The sequence below is a fragment of the Triturus cristatus genome, chromosome 12 (assembly GCF_964204655.1).
Source record: "Triturus cristatus chromosome 12, aTriCri1.1, whole genome shotgun sequence".
NCBI classification, from domain to species: Eukaryota; Metazoa; Chordata; class Amphibia; order Caudata; family Salamandridae; genus Triturus; species Triturus cristatus.
The window spans coordinates 684,072,579-684,091,781 of NC_140595.1; the positions used below are offsets into that span (position 1 = coordinate 684,072,579).

General features: G+C 41.4%; 1 protein-coding gene across 4 annotated transcripts in view; it reads left to right on the forward strand.

The window, feature by feature from the left end:
• LOC146780087 (uncharacterized) overlaps window positions 1-19,203 on the forward strand; it is a 145,569-nt gene that overhangs the window by 118,448 nt on the left and 7,918 nt on the right. For 2 of the 4 annotated variants that reach the window (XM_085636716.1, XM_085636718.1), the window contains exons 5-6: window positions 6,200-6,430; window positions 7,445-7,585. In XM_085636716.1, coding sequence (XP_085492842.1) covers window positions 6,200-6,430; window positions 7,445-7,585 — 372 coding nt within the window. The remainder of the gene's footprint in view (window positions 1-6,199; window positions 6,431-7,444; window positions 7,586-19,203) is intronic. The other 2 variants (XM_085636719.1, XM_085636717.1) reach the window with 1 other exon arrangement.

Sequence of the window (19,203 nt, forward strand, 5' to 3'; positions counted from 1 at the left end):
GACAATTGAATGAGTGAAAAACAACATGAATATTCACATACTGGACAGTTGAACACATAAATGAAGATACTAAATCAATCATCAAAACCACCCTAAATATGTGGACGTTATTAAAACGTTAATGTGCATATAATGAAAAATCATTTTCGAAAGTGGGGTACTATACCCACATAATTTAAATGACACTTTTGAGAAAAAAACAGAGGGTGAATGCAGCAGCATGCATCGCGACATCATGGGTACTATACCAAGACTGACCAAACAAAGGGAATAATTACTGTTAAAATCGTAGTATAATAACGTTTGCAAAATGTAAATGTACAAGCCTGACTAAATGCGCAATTCTTCTTGTATATATGTAAATAAGTTGGTAAAACCATTGTTACATACTACAATTCCCATAATGCTGCATTGAGGCAAAGGTGGGCTTAAATAGTAGAATCAAAGAAGGACTCACTAACCGTGAGCAAAGCCGTGAGAGGGCTGAAACGCGTTGGTTTGAGTGCTAACTGAAGATAAAATCAAGCATGCATCCAAGCTGTGAGGGTCGCGTCATTTGTACCTAATATATATATATATATATAATATTTTTTGTTTAACTTTTCTCTTTTTACAAACGAGCATTGTACGTTTTGAGGAACAAAGGACACACGTCCATACACATTTAGCACAGGTTTGGTATAGTAAGTGTAGCGGCGATTATCTGAGACACACACCCTCTATACATAAACACGATCCTTCTGGCAGTGAGGATAATTTACGACAGACACATGTCTAGTTATTGTTATTTTTGTCTGCTTAAGCGGTTATTCCTTTAGATTATTATTTGAGTAACTGTTTAACTCATTTTATTTTCAGGAAGTAATGACATTTGTTAGCTGTTAATATTTAAGCTTTCTTAGATTGTTTTCACATTTGTTTCTGTTATACCTAAGCAATTGCATCACAGTTACGGTGAAAACTTCTATGTCTATGACGTTGTTGGTTTCTATGGCAACCAATGGCAAGTGGTGGTGGTTTTTATATGGTTGACACTGACAGAACCGATCATGCAGTGAACAAGGCGGTTTTGCCGCCGAAACGCGTCTGACCAAGGTTTGAAATAAATCGTTTTCTGTGTCAGAATTAATCACGGAGTTGGTGCCTGTTTGTTGATGAGACACGCAGGGTGTTAATATATATAAATATATATATATATATATATATAATTTATCATTTTTTCGCTGCTTCCGTATATAAAAATACATATACTTTTTATAAAAAATAGTCGATATAAAGTGCTAGTGCATACTATTCCTATGAATAATTTAAATTGCTAAATCTAAAGTGCTAAGTGCTAGTGTCCTTTGTCCTCCTCCTTACAATATATAAATCATTAAAAAATGGTTCTTTCTAATGTGCAACCTTTATAGCTATTCTCAATTCAGGCAAGTAAATAAATCCTCATCAATACTTAATCCATTCGGTTTTTTACTGTCGAACTCCAGTATAAAGTATGTTTCCAGCTTACGGAGTTCCCCCCCCCTTCTTTTTCTTGGGGACTCCAGCTATACAACTGTACCGCATCAGTGTGCGATCACTTTGATGATTTTTCTCAAAATACCAGAGTAACTCCTGTCCTTATTGGTTATTGCTCTTCTATGTTGCAGTATTCTTTTGTGAGCAGTTAGGGTGGTGCTTCCTATATAAACTTTTTCACATGGGCATTTCAACATATAAACTACAAAGCTTGACTTACACGTCAAATAACCTTTTTACATTCATAGTTTTGTTAAAAAGTGTTCTAAAATTAATTAGATTTACCCCATGCTGACACGCTTTATATTTAAAACACTTTCTAAAACCTTTTCTCTGTTGTAGCCATTATTGATTGCCCACGCTTTCTTGAAGTTCACTTTTAACAATATGGTCCTTTAACGATTTAGATTTCGTGTATGTTATTTCTGGATGTTTTTTAGTTTCAGGACCTAATACTGGATCTCCTCTGATAAAGTGCCAGTGCTTTTTAAAAATGGATCTAACTTCGTTATGCTTGGTTTTAAAAGTCGTTATAAATCTATGAGTTTTCAACCCTTCTTTCCGATCTTTCTTTCACTGTGTTTTTGACGGTTCAATTAGTACCTTCTCTCTGTTTAGAGTCCTGGCTTTTTTCTGACGCGCTCTGTATAGTTTCCAGTGGATAGCCCCTTTGAATGAAGCGACTGGTAATGTCTGTTTCTACTCTCTTATATTCTTCTGAGTTGCTACAGGTTCTCCGTGCCCTGTAAAACTCACCAAAAGGAATACTCCGGATGAGAGGCACTGGGTTGGAGCTCCCTGCATGCAAGATTGTATTTCCAGCCATGGGCTTACGAAAGATTGCCGTTTCCAATTTGTCCCCTTACGGTTTTACTGTGGTGTCCCACAAATCTCAAATTGAGATTATTTTCGTTAAGGTCATTGATAAATAAATCAATATTCGCTTCCGTGCCCTGCCACAGCACGAAAACATCATCAATTAACCTTACCCACAGTAAGACACTATCTGTCCAGTGTGCCAGTTCCGGGCCACCGAGTACCTGCTCCTCCCACCAGCCAAGATGTAAATTGGCATAGCTGGGGGCGAAGCAGGTGCCCATGCCTGACCCTTGTTCCTGCTGGAACAGCTTATTTCCAAACATTAAAATAGTTTTGGTAAGGCACCACTCCAACATCTCTAACAGCATTTTGTTATGATTTAAAAATCTCATTGGTTTCCTTTGAAAAAAATATTCAGTGCCCCTTAATCCATCAGCATGTTTTATACTTGTGTAAAGTGCGGCAATGTCAAGAGTTAGCAATACCATAGTGTCAAAAAGTCAGTTGAGTCTTTTATATGAGATGTTAATGAGCTCACAATAGGATTAAAAAAATAGTCAATATATTTGGAAACATTTTCGAATAAGCTATTTCATGACGAGATTATGGGTCTCCCAGGCACTTTTGGCATCATATAAAAGACTGGTATAACTGGATTCTCTTGCTTTATAAGCATGACCTCCTCCCAACTTAACAGTTCCTGTTATTTCCAGTACTCCAGTCTCTCAAAGATATATATATATATATTGCACACTTGAAACCCCATACCCATATGTTAACTGATAATGTCACAGCAGGCCCCATTGTTTTGTACATTTATTTGTTATAAATTGATATTTGTTCATGTTTTCAACTGATTGTCTGTCCTTCGCATAGTTACACTGTTATCTTTGCATTGAATGATCCTGTACTCTGTTCTCACACTTGGGCCCTAATTACAATGTCGGGTGGACGTCACCACTGCAGTCTCAGGACCGACTGTCCTCCGGTTGGCGGTCCCAACACGACAATTACAATGCATCTATGGGAGCTTGTGCTGCAGCTGTAAACTGGCCGTAGCACCAGCTCCTCCAGGGTCCATGGTGCAGGGATCAACCTCGCCCCCAAACTAGAGGCCGAATTGCGAGGAGGCCCTGCTAGGGGCCCCCAATGTCACTTTCCAACAGACTTTGCATGTCAGAAAGCCCAACATGGAAAGCCTGTAGGAAACTGACATCGTAATCCCTTCGGCGCAAATGCTGTCCATAGGGATTACGTGCCTTTCTCCGACTGGCTGACAGGCTCCTTGAGCCCGTTGGAATCCAGACAGAATGACCGTCTGGTTTCATTTTCGACCACTTGCATCGTAGTACGGTAGTGGAAACTGAAACCGCAATGAGGCTCGGAAAGCCTCTGACCTGTGGCCGGAGGCTTTCCGACTTTCATCATAATGAGGGCCCTAGTATTTCTTCTCCTTGCGATTCATTCAATTTTTGAACTCAGCATTTCACATCCTGTTTTCATTAAGTTGTTGCACCTTTTATTTGTGTACTTCTTTTTGACCATTTTCTGTGGACCCTACAGGCCATATTTATCAAATAGTGATGCAGAGCAGCACACCAAAGGCCACATGTACTAACATTAGTGTTTGTGATTACCAAATAGCGAATTTTTGTGAATCACTACTTGGTCATTGCAAACACGAATGTGTTAAAGTGTGTTTTACACTTTTTGCGATTCCCAGTGGGTCATAATTAGTCCTACCTCATTAATATTAATGAGGTTGGTCTCAGTTTGTGACCCATTGGGATGTTGAGAAAAATCACAGGGGTGGTGACCTGCTGGGGTCAGCAAACCACTATGCCTGACTGCTTTTAAAAAAGCAATCTTTTGTTTAAAAAAATGCAGCCCAATTTTCTTAAAGGAAAATGGGATACGTTTTTGAAAAAAAAAAGATGAAATGTTTTCTTTTCATTTTTTAAGAGTAGGCAGTGGTCTGTAGGGCCACTGCTTGCTCTTAAAAAATATTTTTTAACCATTCTCAAATAGGTTACCATCAACTTTGAGTTGGTGGGAAGGTGCAAATGTTTTGCGACCGTATTTCAGTCGCAAAACATTTATACATACCAATCAGATTCGCTATTAGGAAGGGATTCCCTAAACCCGCCCCTTCCAAATCCCGAATCACAAACACAAATTGCGATTCGGTAACGTGTAACAGAATCACAATTTGTATTTGTACATATGTAAATGCATTTTTGCGGTCGGAAATAGCCTGATTGGCTGTTTCCCACAGCAAAAATGCTTCATACATGTGGCCCCAAATCACCTTGCTGCACTGCTTGACAGGGAAAGGGCAGGAATGCGCCATATTTTTCACAATACGGCACATTCCTGCCTTTTGCCAGCGCTGGCGCACAATGTGCTGCCTAGCACCCAGCACGGGTATTCTTGCACCATGGTGTAAGTGCACCTGCGTTGTAAGCAGGATTTTTGTTGTGCAGGAAGGGGCGCTTACCTGCACAAAAAGAATCCCCTGATGCATTTTCCTCTTTCTATGTGTGCTGCAGAATGCAGCACACAGAAAGAGGAAGCAACAAGAGAAATAAAGATATTTCTCCATGTTACGCCTTACCTGGGAAGGCGTAGCATTTTGGCGCATTCCCAAGTCTACCAGGAATGGTAAATCTGTGAATGGGTCAAAGTCCATGGGTTTTGCATGGGAACACTCACAAGCTACCAATAGAAGGCCTCCATAGGGAAGAGTAATGCAATGCAGCGACTTGTGCTGCGTTGCTTTACTCTCGATTCATGTAAATGTAAATGTAAATTGATACTTGTATAGCGCACTACTCACCCGCAAGGGTCTCAAGGCGCTTGTACGAATACCGCTGTGGAACCCATCCTGGCTTTCCCTGTGAGGCGTCCACTCCTGGGCACCTCCAAGGTGGAGGCCTGGCATCCTTAGCGTTGTGGGGCCGTTGTGGAGATTAAGCAAGCTATTGCCCAGAGTTGCAGAGTGGGACTCCATGATTGGAATGGCACCGAGGCGAGAATTATCAGGTCCGTGGAATTTGTGAGCCCAAGACCCGCCGAGGCGGGGAATTGAACCCTGGTCCCGGGCTAGACCTCTGCATCAGGGTCTGCCGCTCTAATCATTGAGCCACACTTCTCCACATTGCTTGATTAATCAAGCCATATTGGCCACACAGGGGGGACTTGCGTGGCTTGATAAATCTTTTCTTAGGGGTTGTGCCGCTTTTGCACTGTGTTGCGTAGTGCAAAAGTGACACCTTGATCAATATGGCCTATATTTTTATTCCACAAGTTGTTAATTATAAGTATTTAGTTACTTTGTATTCTATACTAAGTTTTTGCATCCTGTGCTTTACAACCCATTACCCTATGTCTTCAGTTTCGCCCTGTAATTTACGTTGTTTTGTGCTCCGGATGTTGTGCTCGTTGTTTCTGCATTTTGTTTTTGACATTGTACGCTAATTTGCTCTCCATAGACCGTGCTGGCTCAACATAGAGCACCTTTGTGTTTTTTGCTTGTTAGATGTCTAAAGTTCAAACATATAACTCCTAATTTATCAGAGTTACTGTTTGAACTATAAACAAAACAACCCAGAAACAGTGAGCAGACATTTTCTCTCTCTGTTTCTGACTTGTTTTGTTCAAAAATCATACATTAACTCAGAGAAATTCCGTGTTACGTGTAGACACTATGCATGCAAAAAAAAAAAGACTGGCACTCAGCTCTGCACCGAGTCAGCGCAGCCCATCATTGCTTGGGCTCCTATTCTGTACTCTATTGTTGCTCTCACTTTACAATTCTGGTTAAAGATACTGCTGTAAAATACGTGTTTAATCTTTTCCCTAGCATTTGTCCTAACCACAGGCACGGAAATGACTACCTGTCCTGCAAAGGTCACCACCACGAGTGCAGGTGCTACCCGTTCTCCGGCATTTGTCCCAACCACAGACAATGAATTGACTTCCCATCCCACGTCAACACCCAAGAGCCCTGACTTCACCGAAAAAGATGTGCACAAGATAACCCTGGAGCCAAAGATTGATGCAACTAACGAGAACAAAAATGATGCATTAGCAGGTGAGTGTTTGGCCACAAAGATCCAATGTGGGGAAACGAAGGTGACAGAATGAACGGAACACAAGGAGGACACTAGTGTCCTTGTCTATCAATGAGTACTCTGGTCATTCATTTTTGTTATCGAAACGTCAACTGGATACCTTCTTGGACTCCTTGTTAAATCTGTTTTTATGAGGGGCCTCCCCTTTGTCTGTTATATATGTATTCCTTTGTGCAGTCAACTTTAACAGCACCTCTTATCTACAAATATCTTTGTTCACACCTCCCTTGTTGTTGTCCGTGTTTTCCTTTCCACCACTGCGATCAGAGGTAGTTTAAGCAGGGAATAGTATTGTGTCTTCTTATAACTTCTCTGTCTTGCATTTCTTAGGTCTGGTGCAAAAGCAAAGTTGTCTCAATTACCTATTCTTACCAATTGATTAAGCATAACCAGTATAGGCTGTGACTCCACCTAGAGGAGTATAACTCTCCCACCACAAGCAGCTTGCAGTTTGGTGTATCAATCCATTTCCTACGGAGTGCTTGCATTGCCATGCATGAGGGAGCTCTTTACTTTTCAAAAATCCAATGAATCATCGCACATTAAATTAATTTTCATAGATGTATTTTATACTGAAAACAGTTGTTATTTTGTTGCCTGAAGTTGGCTCAGCAAGGAAGTGCTGTCTCTGGAAATGCCTGTGACATTGAACTAATTGGGACTGTCTTATGGCATCAAAAGTGTGGAAGAGAGACAGAAAAGAATAGGATGCATTGTATGCAAGGGACAAGAAAAGTATAAATGAAGAAGCTGAACAGCAATGATGGTCTGGGGTAAGGACAGTAGCCAGGGCAAGTATATGGGGCTTTAAAAGTTTTTTTTCACATACATGCAGTGCTGGTTGTTTGGCCTAAGGGAAAAATAAAACCATGCAGCTAAAGGCTTGCAATTTAACCAATAATAACCAAAAACTGCACATTTAGTTGAAGTTCTTGAGGGTCTAACACTTTAATATACTTTTTTTATATTGATAGCAGATGCACAACTTAAAGATGAGCTGAAAAACTCAACACCAGCACCCCAAACAGATAACATGAAGTACCTGATGGTAGCTGTGCTCTCTCTGCTTGCTGTGATTGCCAGTTTGGTCTCCTACCTAAGCTGCAGGAGAAAAGGTAAGATCTCTGTTCTACATCTAGAGCTGGTACCTTTGGCAGAGCCCCGCCAATTCCTATCAAGGATGACTATAGAGGAATACTCAGTTACTGTCCTGGGAGTAATCTTGACGTTTGCCATGGTGCTAGCTCAGTGTTAACCATAAGGTCTAGAACTGCTCCCCTTAGGTGTGACCCAGACGTTTACCACCACTCTGACTGAGAGGTGACACTGAGGTCTGCCACTGGTCCATGGGAGTCACACATGGGGAGAGCATTGAGTCACCCTGCGATGGCGATGTTTTAACTACCACCGTCCTTAGGGCTGACACTGAGGTATACCTTCACTCTCTGTTACATCAGGAAACGCACTGTAGAAGTGTTAATAAATGTTTATTAACAATCGAGTAAATATATGAGGCCCACACGCTGGTGTCGGCAAAGCAAACAACTCCTGTTCATGAATAGGCTTATCTGATGATGACATTCAATGACATCTAATAAATACCCGTCCAACATTCTACACACACTAAATCACAATATGGATGGTGTTAATATGGCTTAAGGCAAACATCTAGCCTGTCAAGTAGATGTGTATATTGTGTAAGTGTGAGTGAGCTAACAAATGGTATTAACTATGCACCATATACTATCAAGTACAACATCTCCCTTCTTTTAATAACACATTTGACTTAGATTAGAATATAATCAGCAAATTTCTTTGGTTCTTTTGATATCCTGCCAGAAGTTAAAACATGCCATTGTCATTATGTGATGGAACATTCATTTCAGCAGGTGAATCTACACTCCTGCTTGAAGAATGGTCTTCACATATTTCATTGTTACAACTCTTATTAGCATCTACAATAACACCACTTGCCTTACTATTTTGGCTTTCGCCATCCAACGCATCGCAAGTGTGATAATCCATAACATTATAAAATTGTTCTGTAGAATCTAGATACAAATAGCCATCATCACCAAACTCATTGGTTTCTTTATCCATTAGTATTCTTTCCTGTCCTGGCTTCAACATCTCTTTTTCTCCACCATCCTTTATCTTTGAAAAAGACTGCACTGTTTCAAACTTTCTCAACTTGAAATGGTGAAGTAAACACAGATTCTCCTTTTTGAACTTTCACTGGTTTTTGTTAATAACCCAATCTCCTATCTTGACTATTTTGCTTCTAGTTCTACTAACAACATCATGATAACATTCGGTCATTTTCTGTTTTTCTACAAGTTTTTTGTTGAACACTGAGTTCATTATCATTAATCTTACTACACTGTTTGAATTTTATAGCTTTCCAAATTTTGGCGAGAGTATAATATTACCTTTCCTTCCTTACATCAAATAGAAAGGTGAAAATCCAGTTACTTCCTTAATGGTGTTATTGAAGCTACTCACACTGTCTTGTAGGAATACGCTCATGGGCAAATGAGATGATACATACACCTGTACACCTTCTTTTAAAAATCTATTAACACGCTCAACTTGACCATTGGAAGATGGACTGTATTATGGTGTTTTCTCTTGTTGCCAAGATGTTTTAAGAAATTAGTCATCTTGCTAGACGTGTTGTGTCCCATATCAGAAGCTAATTTGCTAGGTAAACCTTCAGTTGCAAAAATCTTTTGCAGGGACTCTGTTACTATTTCTGTTGTAATTTTGGGAGTGAATTCATAATGAATCCATTTGGTGTAATCATCTGACAGAACTACAAGCTACCTACAATCAGACTTCAAAATACCAAATGGACCCGAAAAATCAATGGCAACTTTGGTCCAGGGTCCCTTGGGAATGTCTACAAAAAGCATTTAATTTTTGGTAGTTCTCCAATGTTTGTCTGCTCTAAGACACTGGACACGGTTATCCACAAAAGTATTTACATCAGAATCTCTACATGGCCTCCAGAAATAATTTCACAACAATGTTTTGGTAGCAGTGGTGCCTTGGTGCCCCTTATGGTCTATCAATATTTTCTTAAGTTGACATGGTGGTATGAATAACTCATTTCTTAGTAATTTACCATTTTCAATAGTTAACTCTTCTACCACTTTTTGGAATGATTTTAGATTCTTGCCCGCATTTCGCAATGGTGGCAACCTACCAATCATAAATTCCATTACTTTTTGTAAAATACTGTCCTTTTTCAAAACGTTCAACTTTTCTTTCTCTGAAATGGCTCCATTACTATGCTTTACTGCCTCAATTGCTGGCACAATACATCATTCCATGTCTTCCAAACACTCATCAATTTGATTCTCCAATGGTCATCTAGATAAATAATCAGCACAACTGTTTGAACCACCAGGAATATGCCTTATCTTGAAATTAAATTCCTGCAGTTTCGATATTAATCTAACCAATCTTGATGAAGCTTTGCCACTACCCCTGCCGCAACCATCCATCAGGTAGATGAATGGTTTGTGATCTGTTACTAGCTCAAGCTCTTTTCCTCACAGATATGTCTTCCGTTTTACTACTGGCCATACATATGCCAATATTTCTGTCTCTATGGTGCTGTAAAAACACTCCGCAATCTTCAGTCTTCAAGAAATGAATGACACTGTGTGCTCCTGACCGTGAACGTTTTGCGTAAAAATGTCTCCAAAGCCAACCGCAGTTGCACCCACAGTACCTATATTTTTACCATTAGAGTCATATGGGTGCCAAGTGAGTGCTGTTACAATGGCATTTTTAGTTCCTATAAAAGCACTTTCTTGTTCCTCATGCCACTCAAATTCTGTACCTTTTCTCAACAATTTTCTTAAAGGTTCAACTTTATCTGCATATCCCAGAATGAATCTTGAATAATACTCACTATGCCTCGTAAAGGATTTCAGTGCTTCTTTCTCTTTATGTCTTAATGCTTCTTTAGTTGCTTTTTATTAAATCTTCTTTTGGTTGCATTCCTTCAGCAGTCGACATATGCCATAAAAACTCAATTTTGTCTTGTAAAAATGTACCTTTGGATTTTGAAACAGTCATTGCTCTGTTACTTAATATTAATAGAACAATATCTAAGGCGACATTATGTTCATGTATTGTTTCTGTATGTATGCCCTCGCTGAGGCTAAACCAAAGGTAATCTAACATATCAGTAAGCACCAAAAGGTGTCACAAATGTTGTGTAATCATTTGACTGTTCTTACAATTTCACTATGTGATAGGATGACTTGAGATCTATCAACAAAAATAATTTAGAACCACAAGTTGCAGCTAATATGTCCTGAATTTTGGGTAGTGCTTGGAAGTCACAGTTATATTCTTATTGAGAGATGTCAAGTCAGCACATAACCTGACTACAGGGAGGTGAACTACAATAGCAGAAACCCATTCTGACGAGTCCGTAGGTTCAAAATCCCCTTCATTGCACAGGTTATCCAACAAAAATTTCAACACAGCTCTTACTAATAGTGGTACAGGTCTGTCTTTGTGTTTGACAGGCATTGCCATATCCTTTATTTTAATCTCATGCTCAAACCCTTTTACGCACCCAATATAATCTGCAAAAGCGTCCTTGTTTTTACTTAGTAAACATTCAACATTTAGATCTACTGCATCAGTTACATAAGACATAGGTATTTCACCAAGGACAATAGGTTCCAGTGATCCAGATTTGAGAATTACACCAAGTCTGCCTAGATCTTTCCACCGTACTTTGTTCCTGCCTCTTTCTGCTACATGTATTTTTGTTAAAATGTTTCTTCCTTTGAAGTTTAACGTATCTTCAAAACACCCTAGCATGGTAATGCAGAATTCTCCAAATGTTTTTGGATTTATGTCCGTCCCATGTAATTGTACCTGTTTCCAAAACCTGTCATAAGTTTGATCAGCAGTAAAAGTTATAGGTGACCGTGAGTCTGCCATAACACTTATCTCAACATTTCCTATGCTTGCAACTCCTGGAAGTGAGAAGTGTGGCTCAATGATTAGAGCGGCAGACCCTGATGCAGAGGTCTAGCCCGGGACCATGGTTCAATTACCCGCCTCGGTGGGTCTTGGGCTCAAAAATTCCACGGACCTGATAATTCTCGCCTCGGTGCCATTCCAATCATGGAGTCCCACTCTGCAACTCTGGGCAATAGCTTGCTTAATCTCCACAACGGCCCCCACAACGCTAAGGGTGCCTGGCCTCCACCTTGGGGGTGCCCAGGAGTGGACGCCTCACAGGGAAAGCCAGGATGGGTTCCACAGCGGTATTCGTACAAGCGCCTTGAGACCCTTGCGGGTGAGTAGTGCGCTATACAAGTATCAATTTACATTTACATTTACATCTTCAACTGTGAGCACTATATTAGAGCACATTTCTTTATCAAACTCTTCTGAAGCATTAACTCTTACTTTAGTTACATTCCCATCTGTAGGAAGGTAGGATCCTTCTGCATGGTTACCCCCACTTTTTGCCTGGTGCTAAGCTGTTTTTGACTAGTCTGACTGGGATCCTGCTAATCAGGACCCCAGTCTATCTGCTTTCTCCCTTAAATTGTTGTGGTTAGTATTTAGGTACATCCCAGATGGATACCGGGGTACCCTTATCAGTCCCTAGTAAATGGTACTAAGGCACCCAGGGCTTGGGTACCCCGAGGTCCCCCATGGGCTGAAGCATGCATTACGCCACCCATGGGACACCATTCAAAAGGGAACTACAGGCCCTCCACCTGGCTTTCAGTGTTTCCGGTGCCAGTCTTCTAGACCTGGACAGCACAAAATGGTTGCTGCGAACAATAGGCATCCTGTCACAGGGAGGTGGGAACACCTCCCAGACAGGATTTAGTGTATTGGGACCGGGTGGGTGCGCTTGCCAGCGCCACTAAGTCTGCATGAGGGGCACATTTGGTGCCTCCATGCATAGTCCAGTTCAAATCAGCTCTGGGAGCCGTTGGTGCGAAACTGGACAAAGGACATGAGAGTAACCGCCCCCTGTCAAGACCCTCCCCTGAGAGGGTCCCCTGAATTGTCCCAACCCTTTCCTTAGGGTACTTAAGGGCTTACCTGGGTGTAGGACCCTAGATTCATTGTGGGACAAGATTCAGTTCAGACACCACTTCTTCTTCTACCGTCTGGGCACTCTGTATTTCGTTGGACTTCTCCAGTGACCAGTCTTCATCCACATTGCATCGGTTGCACCATGGCCTGCATCTTTTGGTGAGCTGCTTAAGGTCCTCTTGCGACTCCAGTGCCTCCGGCCTGTGGGTCCTGTTGAGGGTCATCTTTGCTTCTTTTGGGCTACCCCGATTGCTCATGGGCCTGCCCTGACTCCCCTGCTTGTGATGAGTCCCATGGACCTTGCTGGTCCTGACATTGCACCTTCTACGACTTCTGTGTTGGGTGCATTTGCCAAGGCTTGTTAGTGCTCCCGCCGGACAACGACCCCTCAGTACTCAACATCCGACGTGGGACAGCTCGTGCATAGCTCCTGGTCTTCCTCAGTGTCGCCTGGTCCTCACAGCTGCAGAGTCAAGGTCATCGTCATCTCTCCTGCAACACCAGACATAAGAGGGCATTCGTCTTCCAAGTCTCCTGGTCAGTCCTGAGTGACATAGACTCTGTCCCCTCTGCTTACAGGTACTTCTCAACTAGAACCCACCTTCAGATTCCACCGGCCACTTTCTCCTTCTTCAGCAGCGGCACTTTCCTGAAGTCCTCCATTGGGTTTGACGGCGGTTTCCGACATCACTTTACACCGGAATATATGACGTTACAACGCAAACAATTACAAAACATGCCTATACAACATGGTTTTTACATTCCAGCATCCATTACAATGCATGATTTTACAACACATGCCATCACAACGCATTTTTAGAAACTAATTTACAACGCATTCCATTACAACGCATACCATTACAACGTATACCATTACAACAAATAATACTTTTAGGGCAAGAGTAGGGTAAGTGTTGTATAGTGTAGAGCTAAAAATTACTATTCCCACTCCAGTGAGTGCAACAGTAGGGTAAGTGTTGGATAGTGTAGAGGTAAAAATTATTATTTCCAATCCAGTGAGTGCAACAGTAGGGTAAGTGTTGGATAGTGTAGGGGTAAAAATACAATCCCCATGTACCCCCAAAACCCATACCCACCCCATAATTACTGGTGAGCAGGAGGGTGCTCTACTATCTCAGGCGAAATCGGGTTCTGTTTTAGACCCAGTACCACCTGCGGTTATTTCTGAGCTAACCCTGGTCTTAGCTGACTCACTTGCAGATATATGTAACATCTCTTTAGTGACGGCCACTGTCCCACGCAAATGGAAGCACGCACGTATTAAGCCCCTGCTCAAGAAGACTTTAGCAGGTCCTACTGATTTACAGAATTACAGGCCAATCTCCCTTTCCCTTGTTGCTCTAAAATCATGGAAACACTAATAAACCGACATCTTTCTAGCTATCTACAACAGAATAAAATACTAGATTCATCCCAGTCCGGCTTCCGTGCATCTTATAGCACCGAGGCCACATTACTAGAGGTTACCGATACGCTAAGGGTGGCACTGGATAAGGACTCTCCAGTTATGTTAGTGCTGCTCGATCTATCGGCAGCCTTAGACACCATCTCTCATCATATCCTGTTGAACAGGCTTCGAGATATTGGTGTCAGAGGTCTGGCATTTGAATGGATTCAGAATTATCTGTCTGACAGAACACAATGCGTCCATTTGGACTCATTTGTGTCACATACAGCTGTGGTGGACAAGGGGGTCCCACTAGGCTCCATTTTGAGCCCCACGCTATTCAACCTATATGTTGCCCCCTTGGCCTCAATCATCAGAAACTGTGGGTTTGAAACCATATCCTACGCTGATTATATGCAGCTGATGGTGCACATAGAGAACAACCCTGCAGTAACCAAAGCTAAGTTCATAAACTGTATGACTAGCATTGCAAGCTTGATGTGGAAGAATTTTAAGCAACTTAACTCCTCCAAAACGGAGATTTTGTTGTTTGGCAAGGCAGAAGAACTGTGGAGCTCTGACTGGTGGCCATCAGAATTAGGATAAGCTCCTTTCCCAAGGGGGTGGGCTAAGAACCTAGGGGTCAGAATAGACAATAAGCTTTCGGTGGAAGAACAGGTGAAAACGTTTGCAGGCACCTGCTATGGGACCATGCGGATGCTCAGAAAGATTTTCCCCTGGATCCCATTGAATGCCAGTGAAGAACCGGGGTTTAACCCAGCGGCGTCAGGGGCACGCCTAAGATCTTCGAGTTCACCTGTCTTGGTATACAGAGACACGGAATACTTCTGGATGGCATCAGAGACCAAGTTTATTAGCTGCAGCTAGTAACAGTGATCCTAGAAATACATCACGGTGTAAATTCTCAGGAGACTGCTCATTTTACTAAGGCGAGACGTCTCCTTTTATACCCAATATTCACATTATTAATGTACACCCACTGCACAAAATTCTAGCCAATAAGGTACATTTTCAAACAAAGTGTCACATAACAAAAACTCAATTTACAGTATCCCAACCCAAAAGTTATTTATTAGGAATGTCCCAAATTCAATCTCCACAAGCCGGACAAACCTATAATTGAAAGCATAACCCATGTAATGAAGAAACATAAAAAAAGAAACGGTAACAGATGCTGAACAAGATAAGGCATGTGCAAGGAAACTAAAAGTAAACGATGTCCTGAACATTGATTGGCAATCTCAGACAAAAATCGATCAGGGAAATTAGCTTTGCGGGGTCAGTTTCAGGTGCAGAGGTCAGTTTCATACAGTTCAATTCAGAGTCAAAAAGAAACCTAGTTAATGTATACATGAACTAAGAAGGCCAGGCCACTTTATTCGCCAGGCTACCTTCACAGGCCTACGTGAGGGCAACACAAAATGGTGGCACAGAACAAAATGGAGTCAGACTTGAGAATTACAGAACCTCACCAGAAAGACCCTCATTTAGTCGCTCCTAATCAGTCGCCTTGATTATGGCAACTCCTTGTTGGTAGGAATTAGGGAAGACCTGTTATCCAAACTGCAGATGGTGCAAAATACGGCAGCTCGCCTTGCCCTTAATAAAGTAGCACAAACCCCTTCCCTTCCTCTCCTTCGCAAACTACATTGGTTTCCTGTCCAGAAACGAGCTATCTTCAAGCTGCTTTGCATGGTCTTTAAGTCCCTGCACGGAACGGGCCCGGCTTATTTGACTAATAAAATTGAACGGTATCAACCTGGACGACAACTCAGATCCAGCAATGACAGCCTGCTTTGTAGCAGGAGAATAAGGAAAGTCAAAATGGGTGGTCGTGCGTTCTCTTATCTGGCCCCCAAACATTGGAACGAGCTCCTGGAACAAATTTGTGCCTTTCCTAACCTTCCATAATTTAAAAAAATGCTCAAGTCCCGGCAAATGTAAATTAATATTTTATTTTACATTTGCCTTCCTTCTTGGGGGCTGAGAGATCCCCCTAGGGATGATTTGTGCACCTTATAAATGAGTCAATAATAATAACTAAAATCTCCCCATCATAATGCGTTGTAATGGCATGCGTTGTAATGGTATTCGTTGTAGTGACATGCGGTGTAATGGCATGCGTTATAATGGCATGCGATGTAAAGGCAGCTGCGTTGTAATGACTGCATTGTAAAGGTAGTGCATTGTAATGACTGCATTGTAATGGTTGTTTCCCCTTTACACGGATGGACCTGGCTTCCCTGGTGTAGGTAACGTGGGTATTAGGGTATCCACCGGTGAGGTGGCTCTCCAACCTTCTGTCTTCCACGGGGTTTCTTCAGGGTCCACTGGTAAGGGTCCTTAATATTTAAAAATCCAACCGCGACTTACACGTTAACTTGTACGGAGCTCGCGATCTGTTCCCACACTACACACGCTCTCCGTGGGGTTCCTTGTCACTCACCTTGGGTGGTTCCTTGGGGTTTCACTGCATTTCTTCGCTAAGTATTATGTGCATTGTCCATATCTCCGGGTAGGATGTGTTAGAGAGTATTATATAATGAGTACATATTTTTATAAATACCTTGTGTGGTTCTTTTTCACTTAATCCATACATATTAGATTGCATTCTGGTAAAACAAGCTGCTTTACACTCCTTCTGGACTAAGTCTGAAGGCTGCCTTCCACAGCTACACTTAGAGAGCTTTCTAAGGTTGTCTAAAACCTCTTAAATCAAGGGTTGTCTGGACTGGTGCAAGGTGCCCACTTACATAAGTGGACATCATATACCTAGTCAGCTTCTCACACCATCTTTAAGATAATAACTACCAGATGCAAAATGTCCAAAATTAATACATCTCTTGCCAGTCGTTGGACATCCTTGAAAATGTGCCATATGATTCCTCGAACCACACCAGATAAGGTTTTTGTTATCATCACTCCTTTTATTTTATTATTTTTCATTTTTTATTTTTAAACCAGTCACAAATTTCACTTTCAAATTTTTGATCCTGTAAGGAAAATACATTATATTAATGTGCAGTATCAGAAGCCAAAGCTTTGGTTGCAATCAAAGATCGCTCAATGCCTTTGGCAATGTCAAGGACTTCTTGTAGTGTAAGATTTCTGCAAGCCAAAAGTCATTCTTGAATTTTAATAGAGTGACAGTAGAAAACTAAATGATCCCTGGTGTAAATGTCAACCATTTCATTAAATTTGCAACTGGCTGCCAGTATTTTCAAAGCGGCAATGTACTCTTCTATATTTTCTTGCTCTAATTGTTTTCGCATGCAAAACCTATGTCTCTCAACTATCACCTTTGGTTCTACTGTGAATTGTTTTTCCATGTCTTTAACAGCTTCTTGATAGTTATCTAGTGGTATGAATTGACCTGGTACATTTTCATACTCTGGTAAATTGTCGAAAATGTCCTGCCCTTCATTACCAAGTAATCCAGACATTATAGCCTTTCTCCTTTCTGGATTATATGCTTTTCCATCAGTTGCCACCAAGTAGCTCTCAAAAAATCTGTGCCAGTTCCTCCATCTCATAGGTGGTTTTCCTGGTTCACTTAGGAACGCAGCCGGTTTGCTGATGGTGTTCCCTCGTGCCATGGTGGTCTTAACTTCTTTTAAATAATATTTTTCCTCTGGGGAAGTCATAAAATTCTGACAAAGTGTGCCAAACTCTCCTATATTAGCTTGCTACCACAATATAGATTAAGATTGTTTCCTTTAGCATGTATATGGAACTAGTAATTGTTTGAAAAGTACTGCATGCCAGCCAAAGCTTGTGTTAAATAGACAAGGCACATAAACTAACTGTTGCTGTAAAGAAAACTGCCAACACAGAACAGGAACAGTAAAAATATTCTCACCAATTTTAATGAAGTTTACACACAAGTCTGACAGAACACATGCTCCACTGTAAATGAAGCCAAGCACCTCCATAATAGGAAACAGTCACAATTGGGCTAAAAGTGTACTGTTCGCTTCAAAACAACTGTAGGGAGCACAAAGCAAGATGGTGGCACTCCGCGTTACGCATTCGTGGTACGTGACGCAACACCTGAAGCTCTTGAAGCTGCTCTGCTGCAACGTTCGGGCACACGCTCCTTAACTGCTATGACAGTTACAGCCCAACAGTAAAAGCCCTAATGCAATTAAAGTCACTATATTTTAAAAACAAATATTAATCCCCGGCTGCCCCACCCCCACCGTTGTTTTAGTTTCACTTCCTTATGCACTGATTGTCCTTCAGATTCCTTTAATACTGAAGAGCCCATAAACGCTTCACTCACGGTAGTGGTTTGGTCACTCTTAATGCTGTGGGCCTCAATATAACTCTTCGCCAGATTGTTACGTCAAGAACCACACTCCAGAAGTGTAAATAAAGGTTTATTCACAAACTAGTAAATATATGAGGCACACACGCAGGTGACGGCAATACAAACAACTCCTCTTCATGAACTAGCTTATCTGATGATGACATTCTATGACATCATCTAAATACTATGCCAACATTCTACACACACTACATCACAATATGATTGGTGTTGATTGGCTGAAGGGAGCTGTGTGTGAGCTAACAAATGGTATTAACTATGCACAATATACTATTATGTACAACACTCTCCCTAAGGGTGGAAGAGAGGTCCACCCAACATTCTCCCATCTTTAAGGTGACATTGACATCAACTTCCTCTTTCTCTGTGTGATGTCGTTCCTAGGGGGAAGTGTAAAATGTTCCTTAATCCAGAGTGCCGGATACATTTTTTATTGCATTGAATCTCCAGCATATATTACTTCAGTTTTCCTTCTCTCCTCCCTGCAACTGCTCCACCCTACATTCTGATTGATTTCATCTGGAATCCCCAGGCACCTAGACAACCACAAGTATTAACATCTCTACACATCCTCACAGCCATCACTCTTCTTTGGCCTTATACCATCAGCTAATATTTCATGCCGCAGATAATTTACTCTCTCTCTCTTCCTATTTGGCATTTTTCCCAGGTGTATGTCGGAACTATGCATGCCTTTATCACACATGCCGTTACATCAGTGGCATTACATCGAATGTGTCTTTACCTTGCATTCCTTTGCCACGCATATCGCTACAACAACATGTCTTATGTAAAGCATTGGACTTTAGAGAGGTATAATTTACTATTCCAACTCCAGTCTGCGAGACAGTAGGGAAAGTCCAGCGCAGCTTTTCCTAAGGCATGTCATT